Source organism: Paracoccidioides brasiliensis (assembly GCF_000150735.1).
Source record: "Paracoccidioides brasiliensis Pb18 unplaced genomic scaffold supercont2.9, whole genome shotgun sequence".
Classification (NCBI taxonomy): Eukaryota; Fungi; Ascomycota; class Eurotiomycetes; order Onygenales; family Ajellomycetaceae; genus Paracoccidioides; species Paracoccidioides brasiliensis.
The window spans coordinates 1,021,754-1,049,079 of NW_011371366.1; the positions used below are offsets into that span (position 1 = coordinate 1,021,754).

Consider the following 27,326-nt stretch of genomic DNA (forward strand, 5'->3'; position numbering starts at 1 on the left):
ATATTTGATCTTGTCTCTAGCTCGAATATTTCTTTGATCTCTTCCCTGGCAGGATGAGGTTATGAGACCCTGGGAATGAAGCATGGACTAAAACTGTCCAATGGAGAAATCTAGACGCATGGGCCAATTTCTCTGAATCTGGTGGGATTTTGGAATAAAAAGTACAGTACCTTTGGTGAAAGGGTGAAAGTGATCAATTCTTCTTCTTCTTCTTCTCCTCCTCGCTATTTCGGCATAGAGCAATCCAGCTCCAGATATGCAGACACAAAACCATTGTCTTTGCAACAGTACATTAGTTGTCATTTCCAGTGGTGGGTGTACTTAATTATACTAAATATTTGTGAATGGTACTCATGGATCATCGCCTTTGTGAACTCGTCTCATATCAAGAAGAAAACATTGAGCAAAAATAACATACAGCTTGAGTACTTTTGAGCCATATGGTCCGCAATTTTGCTTGCAAACACCTGAATACTGTCATTGGTTTTCACCGGCTCCCAATTACATTTTATAGGTGTAGGATATTATGCAGGAAGGTGACGCTGAGTATCACTTGTAAGCCAGGTGACATCTCATTCTCTTCAGGATCTGGTTCAAAATTCGTGTTTCTTGGATGATTTATTAGTTTTTGTTCTCCATTTACGACATCATAGAAATTTTAATCTATAATATAGATATACCGCAACTTTAATCCACCACACACTATTTGGACCGTAAATATATGCTCACAAGATCTTCTCCCTTCGATATCAGGTCTCCTTAATTCATTAACTTTTTATGCCCTTTCATTAACTTCTATAACCGTTTTCAATCAATATAGGCTTATCTGGATTATCAGTCAAGTTGAACTCCACTCAAGAAGTCAATTCTGCAAACACAGTTTGCAAATCTTCATCCAAGAAAGCAGTGTTTTTAATAATTTTACTGATCCTTTTTCCACCTTTCTTTCCTTTTCCTTCTTTATTACTTTGATATCATTATCCTGTATTAATTCAATTCAGCTAGGTAGGAGGTTATCAACAATATCTGTTTATAGATTCTTTGCAACAATAATTCACATAGTAAATGAATAATGAATGGGAATGAATGCAGATGATGTCATATAAAAAATAAGGTGCGGCTCCAGGCGGGTTAGTTAACTAATATACCCGCCTTGGCATCCGTACCAACGAGGCCAAACATGATATTGATGCCATGACGCTAACTTACCTCGGCAATTAGCACTTCCACCCGAGTGCACTACGCTCTGTCAAAGCTTCAAGATTCGCAGGTTCTTTCAGTTATAGTTATCTTATGTCTCCGACTTATGAACAGACGATCTTAATTGATTGCTTCTATTTGACCTCATGTGACCGACGCGCCATGATGAATACTGCGTCTATCTTGCAAAAAACCTCCCCGTGAAAAGAGTAAAATTTTCTGTCAAAGTGACGTATACTTTGTGGGATTAACGTTGCATTTTTAGATAATACCTACGGACCTCTGGAAGGTGGTCTGAAATTTCTCAGGAAGATAACACGAATTTGCTTTTAGCCCTCTTCTGCATCGCAATATTTCCACATGCTATCCATGGCAAGAAGGGACCGATGCACCAAGAGAATGGTCTCACGGTCCTGGAAGAGCATCAAAACAAATTTCCCTTGCACATAAGATCCTTGTTTTCGGATGTAAACGACCGAGAACAGATTCGGAATCATCACAATAATACAAACAACCACTTCAATAACTATCCCCTAAGTTATGACATACACACAGGCTCACATAAAGGATGCGCCATAAACTCTGGTTCTACCTCCCACCCCAGATTTCTGTTTCCTTCTACCCCTGACGCCAGCATTGCAGCACTGATTAGCCGGGCACTTAGGTATATTTGGCCCAATTCATTCTCGTAATTTAACTTGTCTGAATATAAAAATGGGCTGGCTTTATGCCGTGGATAGCTACGTAGACGGAAGTTGCCTTTATTGGGAAGAGCGATAGATGCTTTGATTCCCCTTTGCGAAACTAGAAACATTATTTCTGGCCCACAATAGGACGAGCTCGTCGACCGCGGGGCACAAAAGTGGTGCCGATGGTTGTAACGTGAGATGAAGAATTATAATTTTCCGATGAAATGAGAATATGATGGCAGGGTAGTTGTTGTGCTATTTCAAGTTATCAGCTGGTAAAGAGGAACTGATTGCATGGAGCAGCCCCGCCAAACGCCATAGTCCTACGAAAACAAGGAATCTGTAACGAAGTTCCCTTCTCCTATATTAGCAGTAGTTGCGAGCTTGTCTAAAGAGCCTCCAAAACCGAATAAAATGAGAGGTATAAGGAAATTGGTGCAAAACGGAGAAAATTACAAAGGAGAAGGAAGGATGAATGACGCACGCCTGTCCAAAGCTGGTGGTGGAATGAAAGAAAACAAAACCCATAAATTAAAAGACCACTTTAAGCCGTAAATATTGGTCTATATCAAATACCCCACGTCAAAATATTTACTTTACCCCTACTCTCTCCAACATCTTCTCCCTTTCCATAACACTCTCACCAAATCGAACTAGAAACACTGTCCGCCCGGGCCACATCTCACTAGCCTGATTGTGAGCAGTCACTTTTGCCTCAAACCCACACCCGTCACACACCCCTTCGATAATTCCAGCCACGTACGCCGCACAATTCAGTTGGTTCATCTCCCGCGGGACGGATATGTAGGAATTGACCAGCGGATCATTGTCAGTAATCATGTATTCATTGGGTGTAGCAGCGGCAACGGAGTGTTCAAGCGCATCTGCTGGACGGGAGAATAGGAGGCGCCAAAGAGGGCCGTGTATTAGCTGGAGGAGTGGGAGGATGCGGAGGGGTCGGTTGGGTTGGGTACCCGATGAGGAGGAAGAGGATGTGAGACCGCTAGATGAGGAGGACCCGGGGAGAGATCGGTAGAGAAGAAGATCGAGAAGGCGGAGGCCTAAGGGGTAGCCCTGTTCGTTAAGTCTGGTTGATGGCAACCGATGGGCGGTTAATATGGTTTACTTATAATAGCTGAGCCAACGTCATGTTATGGTTCTAGTCGAGGGAATGGGAACTGGTGACAGAAGGGGTTATCTTGAGTTATAGATGCAGTTTGACTACATACCGTCGCTCTAAGTCCTGTATTCCAGTCACCCGTCTCTGAGCATATACGACCATCTCAGAAAAGAGGTACGCAAAGCTTGCTTTGCTGAGTTCCGCATTACGACTTCGGTTGAGATTTCGATCATAGATTGTCTTCTTGTTGGAGGGAACACGCAGTCCCGCAGAAGGTTGCGGTATACTTCTCGATCGGTGCTTTTCCTGTGAGTCCCCAACGTTGTTGCTCACAGCTGTGGAGGATACGTGGGTGTATTTGGCGAGAGATGCCATTTCTTTTTGGAGCGGAGGTCTGCGTAGTTCGGCGGGAATAGTTCGCTATTGGAATGTTGTGGCTGAGATTGTAATAGCCAGGTTGGTGATATAATTGCTTCAGTAAAGGAAATCTCTAGATAATTCATTAAAGCTGTTCTGCTTGAGAGGAGCAGACTACGGTTGCCTGTTCACGCAAATGTGCAGTCCGCCCTCACGATATCTAGAAATATACGGAATTTATTGGCAACGTACAGGTCAGCTATAATTTTGTATAATTTGTATACTATAAGGTTAAAAGTTAATTCATGTTCTCTCTTGCAATATGATACTTTTACTTTCTTTTCTTTTCTTTTCTTTGTTGCCCTCATGTTACCCGCTGAAAATACCTCTGAGATGGGGTCGAGAGAGCTAGTAGTGGCTAATTCTGAGCATATTACTACGTAGATTCATGGGGCTATGAAACATACATAAATTAAAGGACATTAATAAAATTTATCGTATGTCGAAACACAAATAAAGCCTATCTTGCGGCGTACAAGGGATAAAAACAGCAAAGAAACCAGTATTGCTGGACGTTACTCACAATATATATAACGAAAGAAAAAAAAACGAGAATGAAAGAAAAAGAAATAGGCTTCATATAGCTGTGTAGCTACATCCTGCTTTTATCAGCATCGCAAAGTTTTTTTGCATCATATGCTTTCTGCTTTTGTCTTGAATTCCAATTCAGAGTCCGGGAGATACTCTGTATCCATTCGTGACTCCGCGCTTCTGAGGGGCTCACGTTGGCAAACGGGAATCTTGAAGCCGAGATGGTGACATAGTCACCAGGACATAATTCCGTTCTGTTATAAGGTTAGTTGTTTCTAGAATTCGGTGTCAGAGGAGTGGGGTTGAACTTACCGTTCCCGGCCATCAAAGCCAGCCCAGGAGCTTGTCCTTGCAGAGTAAGGTACTCCGACTCTGAGGACGATAGTATCAGGTAATATGATAGGCCTGAAATTTAGAGTATGTGCACAGATAGCAGTAAGAAGGATGACGGGGTTGTCAGGATGCGATAGTGAACCACCAGCTGCAAGGTTATATGCTGTTGAACCAGTAGGGGTCGCAACGCACACGCCATCAGCTTGTACAGAAGTGAAATGCTCGTCGTCTCCAAATATTTCGATCGACGACATTGCTAGGGAAATGGTTATTAACATGCACATAACGAAAGACAAGTCGTAAAAGGACCCTAATTCCAGGTAGGAGACATATTGGGCATTGCATACTTGGATTTGGGCCTCGATCAACAACGACATCGTTCAATATTTGAAACATTTTGTCTGGTTTGTGCGTTGTGTCGTCATCCGACTCCTCCCCAATCAACTCTTCCACTAAATCCCTTAGGCCGGAATGATTCGGACGGGGTCTGCTCCTCATGATAGTGCATTCGAACCTCAACCTGAGACTTACCGTGACGCCCTCGCTGAAGGATGTTTCAAGTGTGGATTGATAATTTTCGAAATCAAAGTTGGTGAGAAAACCGAGCGAGCCTAGTGCAAAGGAGAGAACCGGGGGAACCGCTCTCTGGAACAGCCAGCTTGCATATAAAACCGTCCCATCGCCTCCTAACGTGACAACGAAATCAAATGTATGCGGTTTCTCATGGACAAGCTCTAAATCCCAGTGTTTTAGTCGTCCCTTTGCAGAAGGCTCTTCCTCATATAACCCTGCAGCATCAAACTGGGTATCACCTTCCAGCCTCTTCTCGACATACACTGTGTATGGGGTTTTCCGATCTTTGGATAAAAGCCATCGAGTGACTTGCCTCGTCAGAAATACAAGGCATTGGTCTTGAGGTTTCGTAAGGATGAATACTGTTCTAACATTGAGCTTCATTTTAACACTCCCAAGCTTTTTGGATAAAGCCCGGACATTCCACGCCATGTCTGAGAGTTGTTTCTTGGTCAAAAGGCGAGATTGCATCACAGGAGAAGGTAAGAAATCTTCCTTGTTGTGGGGTGGTGGTTCTTTAATCGAGATTGTTACTTCTTTCATTTCACCAACTGGCTCAAGACGTGGTGGCTGCCAATGCGGTTGTCCAAGGAGGGCGTGGACGAAACATGCAGAGTCACTCCGCTGATCTGCATGGCGGCTGGAGAGCCACGGGGAGTCAGTAGATACAAGTGAAGATTTGCGGATATGTCTAGCATCTTGATCAAAGACAACCTGCGAACATATCCGTTAGTGAGACACGGATGACGCAGGCAAGGAATACCCCAATGCTTTTACCTCCTGAAACTAGAGGGAATAGGTTACCTCGAGACGGGAATGTAAGTCTGAATCACTGTTGGACTCTCCGTAATTGTCCATGATAACCTCATTAGATGAATGCATTCAGGTGGGTAAAGAAGAACTTGAAATCGGTCCCGCGGGGAGCTAGCTGCAAGACGTACCTCAGAGTTGCATCATCGTGGGGTCTGGCACCGACGGGAACGCCACTCGCCATACTTAATATATAGTTGGCAGACTCCAAGCCAGCCTATCATTTATTAACAAAGAATCCAGATTGTTTTTGAAAGGAAGATAATATACAAGGCAAAATATAATTAGGCGGAGTTGATTTGGAATTTTATTCTCTTTAAATGTATCGTGAAAGGACCATAATCAGATAAGCAGAAACCTGGATGGATCGATGAATCGCAGGCTGAGTCAGCAACTTGAATGCTGCCTGCGTCATACGAAACTTTAATAACTACATAAGAGGAATTGACATTCTCCAGCCAAAATTCATCACAAGCTGATCTTTGCAACTGCTCCCCCGATTGAGACGTTGAGGGTGTGGTCAGCCGGGGAACTGCTGTTGCCGCTTCTCCTCCAATTAGTTTTGGGCTGTTTCTCTGTTGGCAACTCGACATCGATGCACAAGATTGGGTGCACGCCTGAATCCAGAAATGGCTTGTGAACCATCGAACCGTCTCCCTCATAAGCCTCTGATAAATTGCCGCTTCTATCTTAAAGGCTCCACGACGGGTATGAGAACCTGCATCTCGCATCAAGGTGTCTCTACAATGACAGTTCTGTTTTACGGATACAGCAACCACCAGCACCGCTATATCAAAACTGGAAACAGTATCAGATCATCGTATTATTAGGAAGTCCTTTCAGACCTTTAAGCTATGTCTATGCTCCAACAGATGAGAATTTACATAAGGACGGGATGTGAACGCCGCAACTTCCCTCTTTTTCCTTGACAAACGCATGAGTTTCCAATGTGATGCTACGAACTACAGTGGAGCCTGCACGATTCAAAGCGATTCAACATCAAATTTTGAAATTCGCACTGCCCTTGCTTCTGCGCAAGTGATAGGGTTGGAAGCTTCTGAAGTCTGGGCCACCCCGGATGATGCCGTTGTCGTCGGTTAATATAAACGTAAATCTTACGGATCAAAGAGCCCGTTCTTATGGATGGAATTCACCTACCAAAAAGCTAGGGTTCACTTTATATAACCTAAGGCATCCCACTTTAGTTTGATATACTTTGGTGTGCAAAAGAACAAAATAGACTAGTTGGGAGAAAATATCACTTAGATGTTTCGTTTGCGAGGAGTTGGCGAATGAATTTTTGGGAATGATCTCTCATGTATTAACTTTCTTAAAAATATTGTTTCCCAATATATCCTCAAAATGAAGCAAGATGGGGAACCTATTTGAATAGTGTTGACTCTGTCTTAACCGCCATTGGATTTGCGCTCAGGAGGATGTAATTTCGTTTTCCTTTAGATGCGGATTATTCTCAATTGGCATGGTTGGCTTGAGGCAACACACAAATCGCAGTGGGATACAAATTCAGCAAAGCAAGAACCGGCATTTGGACTGTCTTCTAAACATTAAATGACACTCTCCTATCATCTAATATTTTGGGTATATATAAAATGATCTAGGTGCTGTGAGTGCACCTCATTCTCTGAAGGACTGGGACTCCTTGGGCAGCGAGTAGTTACCACACAAAGCAGGGCTGACTAGGTATTTAGAACCCTCTGGTAGGGAGGAGTCATGCTCCAACAGATTTGCATACAGGAATTGAGGAGAGCACGCTGGGTGCTCTTTCGTAATACTGCATATTGATTTGCTCAGGGATTGTTGGATGCGGTTCGATGGTTATATTTAAGCCCACCTCCTTAGAGAAGGATGTCTGATCCAGCAGTGTCCCGAATCTGAGTACGATAGTGAGATCCAGGGGAGGTATAGAAGGTCATGTCACTCTTTAGACTTTTGCAATGATTGATGGAGTTTTTCTTCACAGGGTTTATGATATTTTAAATCGCAGCTGCCTGTTTCTCTCTCATTGTACATTCAGATGAGGCCGAGGGCGTTTCTTATCAATGATTGTCTTACGGTTGAAAAGCTTTCGTCCGAAAAATGTGATTATATACATGTATGCTTTCATATATCTCATCATTTTTCCATGGCATGCGTAACAATGAGATATATTCAACGATACATAGATTGTAACGATTAGAGATGTGGTTCCATGTCTGTGAGAGCTGTCTTTGATGCTCATACAACCTCCAAGATTAATGGACAGTTATTGGTAAATGACCATACACTCTTCCTTAACCATGAACAAATAACAGAGACGCAGGGAAGGGAAGATGAAGCATGTTCTAGGAATAAGCAACCCTTGATATATCTAATTTCCAGTTTCATTACAGTTGAAGACTACGTAGTCACGATGCTAGTGTCCAAGATCATAATTCAGTATAAACCACAAGGGATACAATAACTTAAGTACTCATCACTTCTTCAGCCGGGATATATCAAGTCGTAGTCTCTGCACCGGTCAAACATCCAACTTTCTCCAAACTCAGCGTTCAATGCATAGCCGTTCATCCCTGGGCAATCTGCAGAGGTCACATCGGTGGTCCTTCGAAAGGGAGATGATAGAAGCAGATAGTGAATGATTAAGTAGGGAGATTGAGAAGATAGGGACGAAAATATGCATCATTCATATTGTGTCGTCTGCCCACACGGATAGGAGTCAGGATGGTAAACTAAGGTTGTCGTTGTAGCATCATGGTATGATGATAACAGAGGCTCTTCAATGGGAGGCACAGGAGTAGTTGGAGCAAGGCATGTCTGTAAATCTGTTTTGCACCAGATTGTCGCATATAAACTTCTCCGGGGTGATGGAAACAAAAGATAGTGGCCATTATCATTCCTCGGCTGCTCTTTCATTTCAGAATGCACATTGTTGGAGAGATTACTAACATGAAGGGTGGGGGGTTGAGAAAATGATATGAAAGTGGTATGAAGCATCAGCTTGGGTTTCAAAGCGTTTTCAAAAAATCTAGAACATCCTGGCGCATGGTTATATATCTACGTTGCAGTACTTCTTTTCCATATACCTTGGATGCGAGTAAGCAGGTAATATCTGGTCGCATACATCACAATGATATTCATGAATCAATGGGTGGTTAGTTTCTGCTGACATTTAACTATAGTTTAGTCCCGACAATCCATGGGGGAACATTGCATGAATAACAATGAAACAAAGTAGGGCCACTTGGACTCCGATATTCTCCCCAATTTTATGGACATTATTTCCCTGTTGGCGGTCAGGGCGTAGAAATCATGCTACGAGCCTTCTTCCCAGCTATAATTTCCATCTTGAATGATGTCTGTGATGACGCAGGCGAGGATTTCGGGAAGGACTAGGGTGTTGGATTTGACTTTTCACAGGCTGCAGGCGTTGGCTCCTCGTCTCCTGACACTCAATGACTCAGGAGGGAGAGGTCTAGAGACCCTTTCAGTGATAAATCAACAAAAGCAAAAGTCTCGAATCCAGTTACATTTATGCACATGCGAAATTATTAGACAAGCCCCGAGGCGATGTCGATCATCAGCCTGGACACACAAATTTAACAAATATAATCCAAAAACGAAGCTCCATTCGGTTGAAATCCGAGATAGAGCCACAAGAGAACGAACCGTCGAAGAAAAGTGCAAGTGTTGCGGAGGTAGTTGTAGGAAATAGTGTCTTGGCCGGGATAAGGGAAAGATTACGGACAAGATCGAGGTGAAATTGATTATGAGATACTCCTCCGTACATGTACATGGACGATGAACCGCGGAAGGTATAAAGCCCCCTGTTGTTTGTCATACCATATCTAGGTACAGCAGGCCCCTAGGTTAAGGTAGGTAGTACGGAGGATTGCAGGTGTGGATATTTTGCAACTGTTGGATATTCGGCATTATCGAGAAAGGCTCAGGAGTTGTGTAATCGGGAATTGATTACAAGCAAAGCATAAGCAGGCAGCAGGTTTAAGTGCGTTCTTTTCCTGACGGGGGCTGGAACAATCATCTCGACGAACCTTCAGTTGAGTCTTTGATAAAACATCCAGGTCAGAAGGCAGAGCGGAGGACACAGAGGTCTCGGTCTGAGAATCGTAGGGAAATCAGCTCTTCCCAAGCGTTTACAACCACACAGTGAGTCAAAGGGTTGTTGGCATGGTACACTTAGTTACTCTGAAGCAGAGAGTTCGCGGAAACCTTGTGCATTTTTGATGTAATAGTTACATGTCTAGCCATCCTGGTACCTTGGTAGGTAGATGTATGGTCGTAGGTCGCTGCGGGAATCGTATCCATCAAGCATTCTGGATTATCTGAAAAGAGGAGCTAGAGACAGTAAGAATCCTTGCTTCCTCCTATCCTCCCGAAAACTGGTCCCAGGGGACTATTGCGTAGCGCGTAGTTCTCAACAATATAGGCAGCAAATCCTCGTGATACAATAAGTCTCAGTGGGCTAGTAAGATGGCAGCTGACCTGAAATACCAAGGTTAAAATTTGGTGTGAAAATATAATATTTGTCTCACGCCGAGCTCGGCCAAAACTGCACACAATCTTGAAAAGATCCGTTGATATAATAGTGTTTATGTCAGATTTAGTTGCATGATAGTTTCCATTACTTCCTGGTTTTTTGCGGCGCAATTATTTCCTCTGTCACCAATATGTTCTGTGTAGGGGCGGCGGTGCATCATGAGACAATGTATGGAGCATAAATTAAATACAACACAACCACATAAATCCGAAAAGAAGCAAACGAGTTTGGAATAATAATAGATTCTTATTTTGGCGGTGATATTGGACAGATGCTTTTCGTATCTTGACCACTAGCGCACCAGAAAGGAAAATAATAATAGGACCCAATCACCATGGTAAGATCCATATTTTAATGCGTAATTTTCGGCTGAAAGAGAAGAAGTCAATTTTTTGTTGTTAAATTGCGTCTAATAAAATTTTAGAGGCCCATGATCTGAGATTTTTGCCCTCCACAGAACCGGGGAATGGCAAAGCCAAGACTTGGGCTTCTCTGCACGGACGTGTCATTCCCTTCACCTCCTGATGACGAAAAAAATCCGGTGGTACGCGATGTGGAGCAGAAGGTTGACTCGGTCGGATAGGTAGTATTCCGCTTGGGTAACTGGCAACAATACCAGCGTGTCGTCGTCGTCCCACGGTCCTATAATTTACTCACTATGCAAGGTGCCAGGCCCTGGGGGCCGGGCTCAAATTAAATACCGGTTACTCACTCCCTCCTGTTTGGCATTCGTTGTGAAAAAGGGATCCACCACAATAATCACAGCTTGTGATAGCCTTCAGAGGTTTGGTCCTTGACTTTGGGTAAGCTGATGGTTTACAGGGTTCCAGTGAGCCTTTGCTGATAGGACGACGAAGAACATTTTTCCAAGGTTCCATTGGCACAACTCAGCTCACCTAGTGGAATTTCGCTCCACGAATTAATTCTTTTTGGTCTTCTTTTTTCTTTCTTTTTTTCTTTTTCTTCTTTTTCTTTTTTGGCATTCCGAGCCTCGTGAGATCTAGAATGCGTACAACTGGCTGAAAGAAAGAAGACTGACTTGTTCCTTGAGTTAAACCCCTTTTCGATTCTAAAATATGTGGTTGGTTCGCTCCTTTAGATTCCAAGAAATATCACAATCGAGAGAAAGGCTCCCCCAGATGATACTTTGTTCTTGCTATTGTGGACCAGCCATACATGTATGTATATGCATACATAGCGTACAATAATGTGATCAAAGTTGCGTTTAGCGCGTTAATTATCAAGGCATTCTGCGGTATCGAGAGATCAGCAATGGTTCATAAAAATTTAATTGATACGTTATCCGGGGCTAAATTTTAGGTGGGATCCATAAACCTTGTTGCTGGAAGTACGGACACACATTACGCGGGAATCTTTTATTGCTTTCTGTTGTTACACGATGCATGTCGAGCTTCAGGGACAGGAGCTTTCACAGTGTGCTCTGCCTTCTAGTGACATCATACCCGAGCCAACCTTGGAAGAGAGGCAGAATGAGGAAACGGGGAAGAAGAGAAAGGAAAAGTTCGGCGGATTATGGATGTTGATCAGCCCCATGGGCTCCCAGTGGTTTGAGATGGTTCTGGTTTGGGATTGCGAGGAGCAGCCCGACTTGCAAGTATGGGATAGCAACTTGGCTCCTATGCCTCCTATGCACATCCTGCCCAGTTCCACTTCGACTCATCAACAAACGGGCATCAATAAAGTCAGTGGAGAATTATTGCCAGACTTGTTCCGTGGGTCTGTTTCTTGGGTTCGTTTAGAGCAATAATACTTCGTAGTACCAAGCGGGTTTGTTCTTCTCCCAAGCTCTTCAGGTGTGCCAACATATATGAAGCAAGTTACTCAACAACAACAACACACTTTACAGAATGCATTTACGTAAGGCAACATCCATGATGGAAGGATGTTTGTAAGAAGATTGTACATAGTATAATCAGTTGCCTAACTAGTTAATGGTCTGTAACTCACGGCACGACTGTTCGTAAGCTCTCAGGATCTGAGTGTAACTAATAATTGAGGTCCAGGATTTTTACCGGTTTCTCATGATGAGAGACTTTAAACTTCCCTCAAACTTCCCTCAAAACGAGTTTGACTAGTGCCTATGGCCCCCGTGATGGCCTCCAAACGGCGAGTGGCGTCTAGATACGGCGTCCCTTCATCCATGTCGTGAATGTTGGGTTTCTTCTCAGTCATCCATGGGTGATGGATTCAAAGGGCTGAATCATCTGGACGGGGTTTTGGAATCAACACCGCCTTTGCCGTCACAGTGTATTGTAACTTGCTGCCCTCTTTCTTCTTTTCCCAATACAGATACGTTGGAACTTCAGCAGATTCATGTCGACCGTTCGCGTGGGTAGTTAGTATTAGTAGACTCTCGTGATGCTGAATGCAAGTCAATCAAGCACTCCGGCTACTTGTAATGGTGCGCTATTTCCGGGGTGTTTAAACAATCAATTTCTTTTGACTGCCAATCAACGATTGCCTGGCCCATTTCACTTTTGTTGTGATCGTGCCTGTTCGTTCATAAATGATAATATGCAGGTGATCTTATGCATGCATAATTTGGTCAGGAAGATTTCTTGACCCCCCTCAACAGTTCCCAACATATCCCACGCGGGCTTCGTCTTCAGTACTTATTAAGCTTCATCAAGTCAATGGATCTGGGCCCTTTTCTCCCCTGAAAGTTGACTTTGAGTCATGAGAGGCTATGTGTTACCGTTAAAACAAGTGGACATCATCGAATCTTCGAAGATCAAATAATGGCAGTAATTGAGACCAAATCACGACGATTCAACCACCAATAATTCTTTTTTCTCTATCACCTCAAAAAAGCAAAAATGTCGACTTAAAATCATAGCACGGGTTGTCTTCCAGCTCAACCTAAAAGGACTCAATGAGGGAGTTTAGTGGAACGCTTGGAAACTTCTTTTGGGGTAAGCTGCACAAAAAGATCCTTTAACCTGCTAATCAGGTGTTGGACGTAAAATGTCGCGGGGAGGAGGTGGGGGTGTGTCGGTCGCGGATGAGTCGGTTCGCCATTAATATTCTGAGTCCAAAGTGAAGGAGGGATCATGCTGAGGCAAGTTAACCCAAATGTCGGCCTCCCGCCTAGTGGGGGTTCCCCGTTTGAGACCAGCTGGCAACCCCAGTGGGACCCCCTGAATTACTTGGCCAATTCCAGCGGCTCTTAGCTCTAACCATAGGCTATATAAAGAAACTGGTCTGGTTCTTGTTGTTGTTGTTGTTCACCCACAACCCATTTCAGGATTGTACTGGTGGGGATATGCTAAACACCATTTTAATATTATTACTCCGTCCTCCGTATGTCCCCGCCTTTCTCTGCTGAGAACTGGAATTACATCGATAATACGCACCAAATTACAGAGCATGGACGGTGAGCTGCTTTGGCTCAGCTTTTCCTCTTCATTACCGATGAGGTTTCACCTTTTTTTTTTTTCTTGTTGGATAGTTAATACTCCGGAGCATTTGTCGCACTTGCTCTCTTGTATGGATAATTATTTGCCGCCCAGGTAAATTACCCTCAAGAATCCTTCGCATGGTATATAATCAAAAATCCTCTTGTCGACCCCACAAGGAATCGTTCATCTCTGGATATATCTGGAATAGAGGGTGAAATACGCTCCGATTGGGTAACAACAATGTTGTTACTCACTCGTCCAGGTTTGCCCCTTAACCACTACAACAGTGGATGCGGGTGAATGAAAACCGAGGCGAGTTTCAGATGCCTTGGACCTCTTTGGACCTGAAATACCGGATTTGTTGACGCCTTGGGGACTCTTCTATCTCCAAATGGTAACAACCATGTTTGGTGTGTGCATCGTCGTGCAAGGCTTGCATAGATTATAATAATGAAATTCAGGATTTGCAGTATTTTCTTGACCGCTCTCACCTCAGTATTACTTTATCTCAAGCTGGGTTTTATATATGACAGGGTGATATATCCCCTCAAGGCCTTAACCAACTACACCACTCCAACCCCTAACTCACCTCTCAGTTAGCTAATATTTAGGTGGTCAGGAGGATTAAATATTCTCTTTCTTGCGTTTCAACTAACAAAGATAGTTATCTGTGCGCGGGCGGGAGCAAAAGTTTCTCAAAATGTATCCACCCATAACCCAACCACACGCCACTAGCATCATCGTAGTCGAACAATGACATGTGTTCTTCCTTTGGGTTTCTTTTTTAACTTTGGCTCCTTTTTAAGTTGGAGGTAATGCTTCCTATGTAACTGAAGAGTGGATGGCCAATTGGGACCGACTGCCAGAGATGACATGTATGTAGTGTTTAGAAACCAGGAGGAATTGTATCACGTCACAGGTCTGGTAAGACACCTTCTCAGCAGTAGAAGGTTGATGTTGCAGGCGATAATAATAATAAATGGTATCGACTCCAGGTTTAGAGAAAGAAACAATAAAGAGAAAAGGGTTGAAATCCAGTGGCTCTTTGTCAAACTATTATTGGTAGTTATTTTTCATGGAGACATTACTCAACCATTCCCAGTGTGGAATGCCGATTACGTGTGGATAGTATGGAAACCCAGAACCCAGACAATTTTGTTCCTTTCCATGGCACCCCCCACCCTTGAATTCCGAGACCAGGACGAAGATACGGCAAGCTGCTGGGATTGTGGCTAATGAATTCTGCAAGCAACATGCATGTATGATGTCTGCAAACACAGAACATCTCTGGGAGCGTCACAGCCCCTGTTCTAGGACCAGGGCCCATCCCATCAGCTTGAGCAAGCCTTCGTGGCTCGGAACATGGCCATCCAAAGTTTGGCACTGACATGGAGGCTTGCTGTCCCAGACTACTTGTGCTAAAGTTCATTAACTAAACTATTTATTGTTATTATTCTGATAACTAATCAAAGGTACTTTACGACATACATACTGACAATCGCGAACATGTGCTCCACCTGCTAATTTATACGTTCTTCGCTATTTTATTCAACCTCCTGAACCTTTTTCGGCCGGTTTGACCATCAAGAGACGGAGTAGCAGTGTTACCATCTATCAGCTCGGGTTTTTTGGGACCCATCCACTTTCCACATCACCTTCCACAGCTTCCAAGTTACTTGCCTTGGCCAAACTACAAGCGGGTTATGGCAATAATGCAACGATGTTCTCAAACCCACAGATCTCCTGTGCCAGAAATGATCTGTTCTACGCAGACTTTTTCCACCTTAAATCTTATCCGTAGCCTTGCACAACTAGTGGATTTTTTTGACTTACCTAGGAGTCTAGGACACCCGTGCCATTGTATATCTCTCTCTGTATCTGCCGAACCCGAAAAGTGAATTACGTACTAGCAACCTTTATATTTAAACCGTTTGCCGCTATTTTTTTCGCCTATCTTCCTATTCAAGCTTCAACTGCATTTCTCATGAATCACATTCCTTCATCATGGCTAACAGTTGTTGGTATCAACCTTCTTTTGCGAGTTCGCCGAACGACATTCCATTTTTAACTAACGTCGATAGAGCCCAAATGGCGGATCGAAAACGTACCACCCATGGCATCTTAAAGACAGCAAGTGCTGACAACGGCCCTAATCTGATTGCAAAGCGAGATATGATGTTCAATCACTGCCGTGGAGGACAGCGCCGCACTGTTAAACATAATATGCGTAACGAGTCTTTCCGTTCTACTCTACTCAGACCTCTCCGAGGTGAAAGACCGATCAGCTCGCTATCCTCATATCAGCTACTTCACATTGTTCACCGCAATCCTCGGCCATCACATACATGGCAGGATGGAGTGTATCAGACCAATGAGGTGCCCATATCTCCAACATATCTCGACGACAACGGATTCTACACTCAACAACAGAACTTGAATCTCATTGACGATCAATCACTTTCTTACGTTGCATACCCACACTACCCCCTGGATACTTCCAATCGCAACTCCATCAATGTAATGGAATCTCTCTCTTCAGACCCACCTACAAACTACTTGATATCGTCAGCAGGCTACGGAATGCCATTAGCAGATGATACATATAGTAGCTCCACGTCTCAAACAGCATTGTCGACACCGAACGTTCTCCCTATTCAGCAATTTAAAAATGAACCAAACACTCCTCTTCTTATTCCTGATAGTGATGAACACGGCGAAGAACTTGTTGGTGTTGGACTGTACGACGAACCAGAGGGAGTTCCACCATGGGACAACTCTGACCCCGGTTGTTTGGGACTGGGGAGGGATGGGGACTCGCCCGTGTGTTTGCAACGCGCGGGGGGTAAGGGACTGAAGCTGGAAGAAACATTTGATCCTTCCACCATGAAAGATTCGCAAGACGATGATGATGACGATGACGGTGGTCACGACGACGACGACGAAAGCCAACAGGAAGGAGAAAAAGAACACAACCAGGGAAGTGGACAATGTGACGACTATCGAGAGATAAACCATGGGGAGAATGAAGTACAGACACCAGAGGATTTCAAACCCCGAGTCGTTTTCCCGACGCAAGGGTCCCACAGCCCCTTCGCAATACCTTATCCCCAAGTTAACCTCAATGAGCCTTGGGTTCTATCATCTCAACCATGTGATCCAGAGGCTAGCCCTGTCTATCAACTTGATATGGCTGGCAGGTCGTTTTTCTTTGAGCACGAGCAAGACCCGGATTTCAGCATGGCAAAAGTGACACAACCAATGAATTATCCGACCAATATGCTAAGGCGGCCCTATGGCGGCCTTGAGAACGGTTGGGTATGATGGGTGAAAACTTAGCATATCAGGCATAGCCTTGCAAATGAGACATATATTTTTCCTCGAAGGAACCATGTACTGTACTGTTAACTTCTGAAGAGGTCATTTGGCTTTGATTATAGTAGAGGAGCGGCAATTTTGATTGAACAATTTAAGCCTGGAAGTCAATTCTATATAAAACAACAAAAGAAATAATCTCTGGCCAAATAAGCAATGGTGTCAATAAGTCGATTTGCTTTGACGATGTCAAAGTCTGATGTCATTCTGAGAGCTCTGATTGGCTAAGTTGACAATTAAGCATTTGGGATCAGAACTAGCCCAAACTTTAATTTCGCCTCATCCCACTGCAAAGGTTTTCATGACGACGACAAATATATTCCAATATCAATAACGTTGGTATTGACCCGCGCATAAAACGGGGCAGCCGACCTTGGTTCCAATTTATATACGGGAGTACTGAGAATCCACTGTACGTGGCTCTTCGCTATTTGTTCGTTGGTGATTTCTCCTTAGTCGTTATCAGATAGTTTGGACAACCCACACAGAAAACTTTTATGAACGCTGTATGGTAACAATCCAGCCTGAGGATATCTGCTCCTTTCTGGCTTTCTCAACCACCGCATCATACAAGCCAGTCCAGATCGAATGGCTGTTGCACAAGACAGTGTTTTTTACAACACTTTATTATCCCTTCCAGCTGCCCGTGTTTATCCTAGGTTTTATTTTTAACTTTTCCACATTATCGTCAGTCAAGCGGTTCCAAGTCAAACATGCCACGGCTTCAATTTACTCCGTGGAAGGAGTTGTCTGAGCTGCTGGCCATTCGCAGCCAATTTTACCCCTCTACTTCTGAGGAACCTGCAGACATGCGTGCCAAAGCATGCTCACTTGTAGGTCTTATATTTCTAAAAGCGGTTTTGTGTATGTGATTTTTATTTGTCAATGTTAACATATTATCACCCTATTCTCTTTTCAGGTTTGGGTCTGGAAACTGCGCGGGAACCTGCCGCATTCCGTGGAAGCAACTGCACTATTAACAGATGCTATTCTACACGATGATGCCAAGAAAAATTCCATTTTCTCTATTCGGGCGACTTATTCGGCAGCGTTTTGCAGGTGGGTTACTTCTATCTTTCAATTTTTGGTTACAAGTTATTTTATTTCCAACCCCAGTATCAGTGGTTCCCTTTTTGGGGTAATGTCCGTTTGTCCGCCCCGTAAGTTTGTAGATTACTTAATTGTTCCAACACAGATTTGTTACCGGACTAGTGGACTCGAAATTGTACGGAAGGAAGCAGACTATGTTCCAAAAGGCAACTGAACTCGGTTTACCAGCTTCGTTTGTGGAACTACGCCACGAGGCGACACATAGGGAGTTACCATCGCTTTCTGTACTGCGAAATGCGGCTCATCGGTCCCTGCAATGGCTCTGGAAGTTTTACTGGGTTGGTTTGCCCGATATCGCAACGGCAGACCCCGGTATTGGTGCTCCAGGGCTCAGTGATGGCTCTCGATCTGTGAAGGACGTAATACAGCAGTCGTTGAAAACTGTAGTATTTCGCTCGAGCGAGAACTCTGCGAAAAGGAAACGACCTCGAATGTTAGAGTCGGCTCGGGTGCTAGAAAATCTCACATCGATTTGCAGCCAACAAGGAGAAGGGGCTATTGTTGAAGTGCTTTTAGAGGAGGGTTTTCTTGTTCCAGCCAGCAGGACGTTAGTATTTCAGACACCATACAAAAATCGAGCCCTGTTTTGCTAATGCTCTGGTTCAGCCTTGGAAATCCAATGGAGCCCGTGTTTTCAACATGGGATGGATATTTAAAAAAACTGTGTCAACAACATGCAACGTTTCTCACCGTTCTAAGCGGTGAGCTAGCCCGTGTCCTTATCGATTCGGATAGCACGGCCTCGGAGGGAGATCCGTATAAGGAGGCTGTATATCTATGGCTGCGTCACATTTTAAACTCAAACTCATGGGCTACAGTCAGAAAGCTGAACCTTTCGATGTGTTACGTCAATGCAGTCTGTAGCGATGCTTCAGGTTATTGGGTTGACCATCTTCGATCACCAGTTGATCAATATTCACATAACTTGGATACAGACATACAGATGGAAGCCGGCGGGTACGTTACTTCAGAGATAGGGAAAGGTAATGATGCAGTTGTGAGTGGGACGGAGGGTGGCTCCCTTCCTGATGCTGCGGACATGCAGGCAGACTCAGACTCGAATATACTGCGAAGCTGTGGATGGAATATAGACGGAAGCTGGAGGTACAAATCCATTGGTGTTGTCTAAAGAACACATGTATCCATTAATAAGAGAGCACTAATATAAATCTGAACCAAGATATGTAGCGTATTGTGTAGTTTGGAGGTCAAACATGGTAGTAGGATGTGAAAGATATCAAACATACAGGCCATATCAGCAGGTTTCAACTTTTTGCGAATATAATTATCCATTGACCTATTACTTCATAGAGATATATACGTTTTGGAGAAGAACAACAAACGGCCACCAATCAAAAACAATACTAACAGTTGCACCAACCTAACTGCGGGGAGACTGGCAAGAATAGCCGGGGCGAATCGGAAAGACCTGCCTAGGGTTGAGCACATTTCAACGTCATCCCTCGCATCGAATCCAGACAAACCCCCGCACCAGTTATATAATTACGAAGCAATCAACGAGGAGGCTACTGCATTAGATCACATCAGTAATAGATTAATCTCCAAAATCCATGATCGCAAGCAGGGCCTTCAATCGGTTGTTAACCCCCGGTGTATCAATATTTAGGCGCAAAATGCATATCGAATCTATTCCCATGTGTAAGCTTTCCCCCATATAGTTATATGATAAATAGCAAGGAGCTGAAATGAAACAACGACGATAGGGACCGGGTCGGGCAACAATTATGCCTACCTGATATCCGACGAGCCGTCAAAGGAAACAATGGTGGTGGACCCTGCAAACCCTCCGGAGTAGGTAACTATACTATTGTAGCGCAAATGCATACTGAGATGCTGTTCCCATTTTTTCTCACACTAACATCCTCTTATAGAGCCATCCCGGTTCTGAAATCCCATATCGATAGCGGTAAAATTAACCTCAAAGCAATCATAAACACTCATCAGTCAGTATCTGCACCTCCAGTTGTATTATAGTACGCACTAAGGAACTAAATTTCTCTCCAGTCACTACGACCATGCCGGTGGAAATGATAAGATTGTAAGCTACCCAACTCCATTCCACTGCACGAAATATGATGGATATATAAAAAGAAAATAAGGAACCATCAGCCAACTTACTTGCCCACTCTGTGTTCATGCAGCTCAAAGAATTCGGAAAGTTACCTATCATAGGGGGAAAAGATTGTCAGTCCGTCACCAAAACTCCTAAACACGGAGAGACATTCAAAATCGGGGAGCGTATTAAGGTAACCGCTCTGCATACGCCATGCCATACCCAGGATAGCATCTGCTATTTCGCGGAGGATGGGGATCAGCGCGTCGTATTTACGGGGGATACGCTCTTCATTGGAGGTATGTACAGCACATCTTATTAAAGTATTATATCGACATATCTATATATCTATATACATGTGTGATTTTGCTTCGGCTCCAAAGTAAACTATATATATATATATATATTCTTTTTCATACATCCTTACCTGATATGTGTTATTACTTTCTGGAACTGATAAAATAATAAATTTGTAGGATGCGGACGATTCTTCGAAGGAACTGCTCAACAGATGCATACCGCGCTCAATGAAACACTTGCTAATCTTCCGGATGATACTAAGATCTATGTAGGTTGCATCCTGTTTTAAACGAATAGAATAGGGGACTCATGTTTGAATGCATACGCCTCTGCTAACTGGCCCAACCTGTTAACACAGCCCGGCCACGAATATACAAAGCAGAATGTGAAATTCTGCATTTCAGTATCTCAGACAGAGCCAATCAGACAGCTAGAAAAGTTTGCGGAGGAGAATAAGCAGACCCAGGGCAAATTCACCATGGGTGAGGAGAAGGTATGTCTGTATTAACCTCTCCAAGGTGCTATTTCAGTTGGCCTTTTGCGGCCCTACTATTGAAGAACATCAATGGAAAGTCAATGTGCTGACGCTCTTATCTTTCAGCTACATAACGTGTTCATGAGGGTCAATGTAAATCCTTCTTTTATCGTCTCGTTATTTCATCTTCCAACTTACGCAGACTAGTACTCAATCCAACTTGCCACATAATGTCTAACTCTACATCTCTTAGGACCCCGAAATCCAAAAGGCGACGCAGAAGACGGATCCTGTTGATGTGATGCATACCCTGCGGGAGATGAAGAACAATATGTAAAATGAATACTGGCTCGATTATCAAAAGGGGTGAATACGGATTTATATATTTTAAAGCTTGTTTATTTAGGTCTATTTTTGTGCTTGGGCTGTGCCTGCATGCATGTATGTTGTAAGAAGACATATAGGATTGGGTGTGCTAAAGGAATGTGTTTGAAATATGTAATGGCTGGTGTTCTCAAATCAAATACCCAATGACTTTGTTATGGCTGGTGTTGTCTATTTTCCTCGGTATTGTATTCTGCATAGTGAAGTGAATGATGGGCAGTCCACTACATGTATCCTCATGGTGACATCAAACGTTGAAAAATACTTGGACATACATATCCCAATCGGTTCCTGTGGAATGTATCTAAAGGCAGGGGTAATAAACCCTGAATATAAATAGTAGCTATTCGCGATAATATTCCAACGGTCAACGAGAAAAAGTAACTACCACTAAGGAGAGAAGGAGAAAAACTCACACTTCATCATTCATCATGTCTCAAACTCTGGGTCTGATCAACAAAGTGTGTGCACATCTTCTATGCGACACACACTGTGTTGAAGCCAATCTATACTGTACAAAGGTGAACAACGGCGCACATAGGCATATGTGCAGATAACTCTGGCCTCTCACGAAATTCTCTTGCCGCTACTCCGCTGGCTGGATGGCTAACTGCGAGTTGAACCTCAGATATGCGCAAGTGTATCATTTGTGAATCCCCTGAGCCCGGAGAGCGGCTCATTGGCATCGAGTATATATGATTTCTCAGAAACTACATGAAAAGCTGCCAGAAAAGGAGCAATTGCTTTGGCATTCATCTGCACGAATATGAGGTGAAGAGTAGGCTATTGCTAATACCCCCTTTACCAAATATTACAATAAAGTGAACCGCTTTATTCACGGAATCTTATTCATCTATCCATTTTTGTCTAAGTGAGGTAATGAAAGGAGTGAGGAGTATGGAATAGACGGTGTAATATCAATCAGCTAACCATCCATATTTCCTATCTATTACCCGATTGACCAGGCACTGAGAGTGCGAAGTTCGAATAAGTCCAAAAAATTGAGCTCTCGCAGCTTGCCACGTTTTACAAGGTATATCATCTGTGGCAGATCAATAGGAGTGACCAATTACCGCCCCAATTGATGGCTAGTGTCACGTCCGATAAAGCATTGAACAAGGCGCTTCCTAGCGGCAAGGCGAAGTTGGAGTGTTATGCGCTGTTGGAAGGCTTGTGAAATTGATATTGACTAAAAGTTTACGGGCAGATGCCGATTCCATGTGGAAGAAATAGGTGCGCTGAGACTTGAGACCTCATAGAAGAGGAGTGGGCTTGAGGTGTTTTTGGTTTGGAGACGCTCAAAACGAAGCTTCAGAACCTGGAAGCCAACTGGTGTCCTGGCCAGAAGCTGTCATGACGTTAAAATGGTCTAATTTGTAGGGCAATAATGCTTGGTCAAATTTTGAACGCTTGAGTCTTAATGTCATGACAGCACTCAAAAGAAGTAAATGAAGTAAAAAAAAGTAGTGAAATGATAATAATCAATAGCAATCTAAAAATAATATGATTGTCTATGTAGGAAAGGAATGTCTCCCAACCATGCCCACTCAGCTTCTCACCATCCATACTTAAATGGATCAGAAGTCAAATCTGGCGTTCGGGGATATCTCTGCCATTTTGACGGCAAAAAGAGACATACAGTTGTAATATTGCTTCACTGTCCACACCTGAACGACCTGGGATGTATTATGAAGACGACAGGCTCTAGCATTTTAAAGAAGCGTTTCTTCCTCTGTCAAAGATTTTTGTAGTCTCTCCGAGGCATTGGGAAAGAGTAAGTTCGGATGTTAGGCTCGTCGGTACTAAGAGTCCCAGAACTAGTGTGGAGGGAATAATAGGGAACATGGAGGTTGGCCCTTAATAGGTGAAGGTTATAGCTGTACCAAATGGTAAAACTGCCAACGCTGTGTAGGAAGAAGTATTTCATCTAATGGTTGTCTTAAAGGGCCGCAGCGAAGTGGGGGAAGAATTCACCAGAAGGGTCGTGTGGCCTATATTCAACAGAAGGCTCATTGGCTGGGACAGGTAGAATAATTCGCGCCATTGAGTCCGGAAGTCCAGCATATCAAGGTCGTTTAAATCAAACATAGGGATTCCAGGTTATAAAACGACATAATGGGACATCAATTTCAATTCGACTTGGTGTTGTCAAAGAATTGAGGGTTGTGAAGAAGAAAAGAAAAGGCATTGGAATTCAAAAAAAAAAAAGAAAAGAAAAGAAAAGAAAAGAAAAGAAAACCATCACAATGAGGAAACGGTAGAACGTTTTCCCGTGTCTCTCTCAGATGTAATATTATGTCAGCCAATCAGTCAATCAACCATAGTTAACTAACTTAGCCAATAATTGCACACTAGCACCAAAATTGATTCCATGATTCGATTCTACCTCACCAGAAGATGCGAGTAATCCGCCGAAAGACGCCTCAATGAATGGCCGCATCCTGATCAAGCTCATAAAACGGACGGTTCCCACGGTCCTGGGTGGATTGGCCGTTCTCGGGGGCGGGAAACTCTTTAATGAGCACTGCTATTCCTACCAAACCTGCTCCGGCCCCTCTATGTACCCGAGCATAAATTACCGGGGCCAATGGCTTCTCATTTCTAAGTTTCACAAGCACGGAAAAGGGCTCGAGGTGGGGGATCTGGTCGTATTCAAGAGTCCACTTTTTCGAGGGCGGACGTCGACCAAGCGGGTGCTGGGCATGCCGGGGGACTTCGTGTTGAAGGATGCACCGTCGCCTGGGGATGACGGGAAGGGGTGCGAGGATGCAGAGATGATACGGGTTAGAAATTGCTTCTTTCTCTTCTATTCTTCTGCTTATTTTTCCAGGCAATGTTGCTGTTTTACTGTTTCTGACTGCTTTTGGTGAATGCTAGGTCCCCGAAGGCCATATCTGGGTTATTGGCGATAATTTGCCATGGTCGAGGGACTCGAGATTCCACGGACCGATCCCGTTAGGATTGGTGGTTGGTAAAGTTATTGCACTAGGAAAATCGTATTCGTTTCCTAGATGGGCACGGAATACCTTAGAACCTGCTAAGTTTTCGGACGAATGAGTGTTGCATTTGCTGGCTGGAGTTGGAAAGGGAGTTCATTATTTGCCATTCTTTCTTGGGATGTGTAAATTGTAAAATCAAGTGTACTATAAAGCTACTATACAATATATTGTAACAATTCCATAAAAAACCAATGGACATAAACACGCAAGAACAACAAAATAGTCTATCTAAATGAGGATGGGTTCCTTCTCTTGTATGGCAGAGGTTCAATCCTCTTTCTCAGGAACTCGATATCTGCGCCTGGAATACCAAACTCGTTCATCACAGATTCGGTGTTCTCGTCCCATTTGCATCTAAATAGATGTGCTCCAATGGGTTTTAGCTGGTGTCGCGTCAGTATGCTTCGAAGGCTGAAGTCTTCACGCTGCACCTTCTCTGCCACCTTCTTCAAATCCAAAGCTGCCTGATCCTTTTGCTCCAACACAACGACAGAGAGACGGTGATACGGACTTCCTTTTTGGGCGTAAGGAGGAAACCACGTAAAAATGACCTGATTGTCTGTTGAGAGCTTGTCCAAGGATATCCGGGGCTCGTTAGGCGAGATCGGCACATTAATGGCAAGGAAGTGACATCGGAACCCGAATGTGTCGTGTTCGAGATCGGGGACATCCGAATCCACAACAGCAATTGTCAACAGTTTCTCGCCTCGCTCAAAGCTTTGGACGTTCAGCTTGGCTGGGATCGAGCTGACTCGAGAATCGACGAATTCTCCAGGAGGTATTACTCGCCTCCCAAATGCTAATTTCACATCGACTATAGGGTCTAGATGTGGAAGCACATCGGGAACCACTTTCATTTGAGTTATACGCTGGACGATGATCTTGCGTCTATATTCTCTCCATTTTTTATCAGCGAGGAAGCGATATATTGGCCGATTCATATCACCTAGTCGAACGACTATTAGTTCCCATTCCAGTAGTACAATTCAGGATCCTTGTAAACATACCAAGGCCGTCCTCAAATCGCTTCTTAATCACAGGATCGTTGATATCTGCCTGAATTTTCAGATACTCCAAGTGCTTCTCCATGCTTCTGAGCCGGGTATTCTTTTGAAGTTCTCTTCCAACTGTTGCAGGGTTAGCCGCACGTAATCTCGCTATTCTACCACGTTCTGTCTCGATTTGTTTGATTTTCTCCTCTCTATCCTCTAACAAGACTTTGCGAGCCTCCTGGAAGCATTGGTACGGCAGAAGTTCAAATGGGATATTGGGCGAGTCCTGGAGCGCTGCGCGACGTCGACGAGACCCAATTGGAGGATTACCTGCCCGTAGAAGTCTTCGCTCCAGTCGAGGACTAGTTACCAGTGCTGGATCAGGAGCTATGTAGAAAGGCTGGCTCGGACGGGTTTCCGTTTGAGCCTCTTCGTTGCCCGCTGGGGTACAGGAGAAGGAGCGGCTAAACGGGAGCTGCCCTGCGGGAAAGGTGTTTTTGTATGTGTGTCGTAGACATTGGAACAGTAGCCTCGAGGTCAGTTCGCAATGGGTCATGATGGATATTCGTTTGTGGTCCTGAGCGTGGTGGCTTTCGTGGTGGATGTTGGGTTTTCTAGCAGTCAGAGGAGGTTGGGTTTGTGAGCAACCTTTCATTTTTTTTTTGCGGCTAGCGCCAAATCGGACGAGATCCAAAATCTAAAATCTGCAGAAACCCCCTCCAACGGCCAATTCTCTACAGAATACGCCAACAGCGTCGTTCTATTCGATTTGTGTGGGAAACCATCCTCGCAATGTCTGGGAGCAAGTCGTTGGGGCCGCTGAGATGGCTCACGCGTGGACTTGCTAGCAACTTTGCTCCAGCAATTGTATGATAACTGACCCCTTCTCTCGCGACGAGGCTAATTGAATAAACAGCAGTGTGTACCTAAGCATATATCACGGTCAATGACTACGGAAACGGAACTTGCAGTCGTTTCTCCTTTGACTGCGTTCGCAAGTGCGCATGTTGCCGGGCAAACCTCGAACTCCGATGACATACCGAAGCCAGTGTGGAATCCCCCGCCAGCACTTGCGACTCTCTACGACTTTCCGACTATGGAACCCCTCAGATTTCTCAAATACAGCTCTCAGCATCTTCTACTACCTTTACGTCGGGACATATTACACCGTGCGATTGTCTATGAGGGTGACAAGACCCGACAAGGTACCGCTAGTACAAAGTGGAGAGACGATGTTCATGGCAGTCGAAGGAAGATTCGCCCTCAGAAAGGGACTGGAAGAGCTCGACTTGGAGATAAAAAATCGCCAATGCTGAGAGGTGGTGGTGTTGCCCATGGGCCCCATCCTCGAGACTTCTCTACGAAGCTACCAAAGAAAATTTACGATCTGGCATGGAGGACAGCTTTGAGCTACCGGTATCAACGGGGGCAGCTGATTATCGTGAACGATAACATTACCTTCCCGCGCGATGTTAGCCCATACTGGCTGGAGGACGTTTTCGAGAAAAACCAGTGGGGGAAGAGTTTTGGACGTTCGTTGCTGATTACTGAGGTCAAGAAGGAACGGTTGTTCATGGGGGTGAAAGAAATTAGCCGACATGGGCGAGTACTGGATCGAGAGGATGTGGATGTGAAGGATCTGCTCGAAACGGCCCGGTTAATCGTGGAGAAGCAGGCCCTTGATCGGATGCTATTCTGGCATTCTAGTGACCTTAAGTCGAAGCCTGCACGGGCTTAATATATTGCACATAAAAGATATCTGACTGTAACATAGTTTGGCGACTGGGATGTCCTCTTATTGTTTCAATTTTGATTTTTTTAACTTGATCTTGGGAAATGATCAAGGCATTAAGATATATATTTACTGCGAAAGCGTGAGGTCAACTCCCTGGTCCATCACGAAACTGCCCGCCCGTAATTTTCTTGGAAAGAAAAATCACAACTTTATCACCATTGCTGCTCACTTATATCTA

General features: G+C 44.1%; 10 protein-coding genes across 10 annotated transcripts; 6 read left to right on the top strand and 4 right to left on the bottom strand.

Annotated features, from left to right (window-relative positions):
- Positions 1–2,480: 2,480 nt before the first annotated feature.
- PADG_06866 (TRAPP subunit TRS31) lies at positions 2,481–3,384 on the bottom strand (the record flags this gene model as incomplete). The annotated part of the gene is made up of 2 exons (XM_010763964.1): positions 2,481–2,976; positions 3,119–3,384. 2 exons carry the CDS (start codon positions 3,382–3,384, stop codon positions 2,481–2,483), a joined length of 762 nt encoding a protein of 253 aa, XP_010762266.1.
- A 634-nt stretch (positions 3,385–4,018) lies between these two features.
- Positions 4,019–5,721, bottom strand: PADG_06867 (uncharacterized protein; the record flags this gene model as incomplete). The annotated part of the gene is made up of 4 exons (XM_010763813.1): positions 4,019–4,211; positions 4,270–4,546; positions 4,638–5,577; positions 5,668–5,721. 4 exons carry the CDS (start codon positions 5,719–5,721, stop codon positions 4,019–4,021), a joined length of 1,464 nt encoding a protein of 487 aa, XP_010762115.1.
- Positions 5,722–5,731: 10 nt separating this feature from the next.
- On the bottom strand, positions 5,732–6,404 carry PADG_12202 (uncharacterized protein; the record flags this gene model as incomplete). The annotated part of the gene is made up of 2 exons (XM_010764032.1): positions 5,732–5,890; positions 6,123–6,404. The coding sequence occupies 2 exons, from the start codon at positions 6,402–6,404 to the stop codon at positions 5,732–5,734; spliced, it is 441 nt and encodes a 146-aa protein (XP_010762334.1).
- A 5,223-nt stretch (positions 6,405–11,627) lies between these two features.
- On the top strand, positions 11,628–11,996 carry PADG_06869 (uncharacterized protein; the record flags this gene model as incomplete). Its single annotated transcript, XM_010763814.1, has 1 exon — positions 11,628–11,996. The coding sequence occupies one exon, from the start codon at positions 11,628–11,630 to the stop codon at positions 11,994–11,996; it is 369 nt and encodes a 122-aa protein (XP_010762116.1).
- Positions 11,997–15,651: 3,655 nt separating this feature from the next.
- PADG_06871 (uncharacterized protein) lies at positions 15,652–16,968 on the top strand (the record flags this gene model as incomplete). The annotated part of the gene is made up of 1 exon (XM_010763965.1): positions 15,652–16,968. The coding sequence occupies one exon, from the start codon at positions 15,652–15,654 to the stop codon at positions 16,966–16,968; it is 1,317 nt and encodes a 438-aa protein (XP_010762267.1).
- Positions 16,969–17,732: 764 nt separating this feature from the next.
- On the top strand, positions 17,733–19,258 carry PADG_12203 (rRNA-processing protein LAS1; the record flags this gene model as incomplete). The annotated part of the gene is made up of 4 exons (XM_010764033.1): positions 17,733–17,852; positions 17,939–18,078; positions 18,215–18,676; positions 18,736–19,258. 4 exons carry the CDS (start codon positions 17,733–17,735, stop codon positions 19,256–19,258), a joined length of 1,245 nt encoding a protein of 414 aa, XP_010762335.1.
- A 442-nt stretch (positions 19,259–19,700) lies between these two features.
- Positions 19,701–21,315, top strand: PADG_12204 (hydroxyacylglutathione hydrolase; the record flags this gene model as incomplete). Its single annotated transcript, XM_010764034.1, has 9 exons — positions 19,701–19,788; positions 19,854–19,941; positions 20,022–20,093; positions 20,155–20,188; positions 20,292–20,502; positions 20,680–20,771; positions 20,862–20,996; positions 21,105–21,131; positions 21,232–21,315. 9 exons carry the CDS (start codon positions 19,701–19,703, stop codon positions 21,313–21,315), a joined length of 831 nt encoding a protein of 276 aa, XP_010762336.1.
- A 2,473-nt stretch (positions 21,316–23,788) lies between these two features.
- PADG_06873 (signal peptidase I) lies at positions 23,789–24,419 on the top strand (the record flags this gene model as incomplete). Its single annotated transcript, XM_010763966.1, has 2 exons — positions 23,789–24,145; positions 24,240–24,419. 2 exons carry the CDS (start codon positions 23,789–23,791, stop codon positions 24,417–24,419), a joined length of 537 nt encoding a protein of 178 aa, XP_010762268.1.
- A 166-nt stretch (positions 24,420–24,585) lies between these two features.
- PADG_06874 (mitochondrial 54S ribosomal protein YmL35) lies at positions 24,586–25,909 on the bottom strand (the record flags this gene model as incomplete). Its single annotated transcript, XM_010763967.1, has 2 exons — positions 24,586–25,307; positions 25,369–25,909. 2 exons carry the CDS (start codon positions 25,907–25,909, stop codon positions 24,586–24,588), a joined length of 1,263 nt encoding a protein of 420 aa, XP_010762269.1.
- Positions 25,910–26,145: 236 nt separating this feature from the next.
- PADG_06875 (50S ribosomal protein L4) lies at positions 26,146–27,091 on the top strand (the record flags this gene model as incomplete). The annotated part of the gene is made up of 2 exons (XM_010763815.1): positions 26,146–26,220; positions 26,270–27,091. The coding sequence occupies 2 exons, from the start codon at positions 26,146–26,148 to the stop codon at positions 27,089–27,091; spliced, it is 897 nt and encodes a 298-aa protein (XP_010762117.1).
- Between the last annotated feature and the right edge of the window lie 235 nt (positions 27,092–27,326).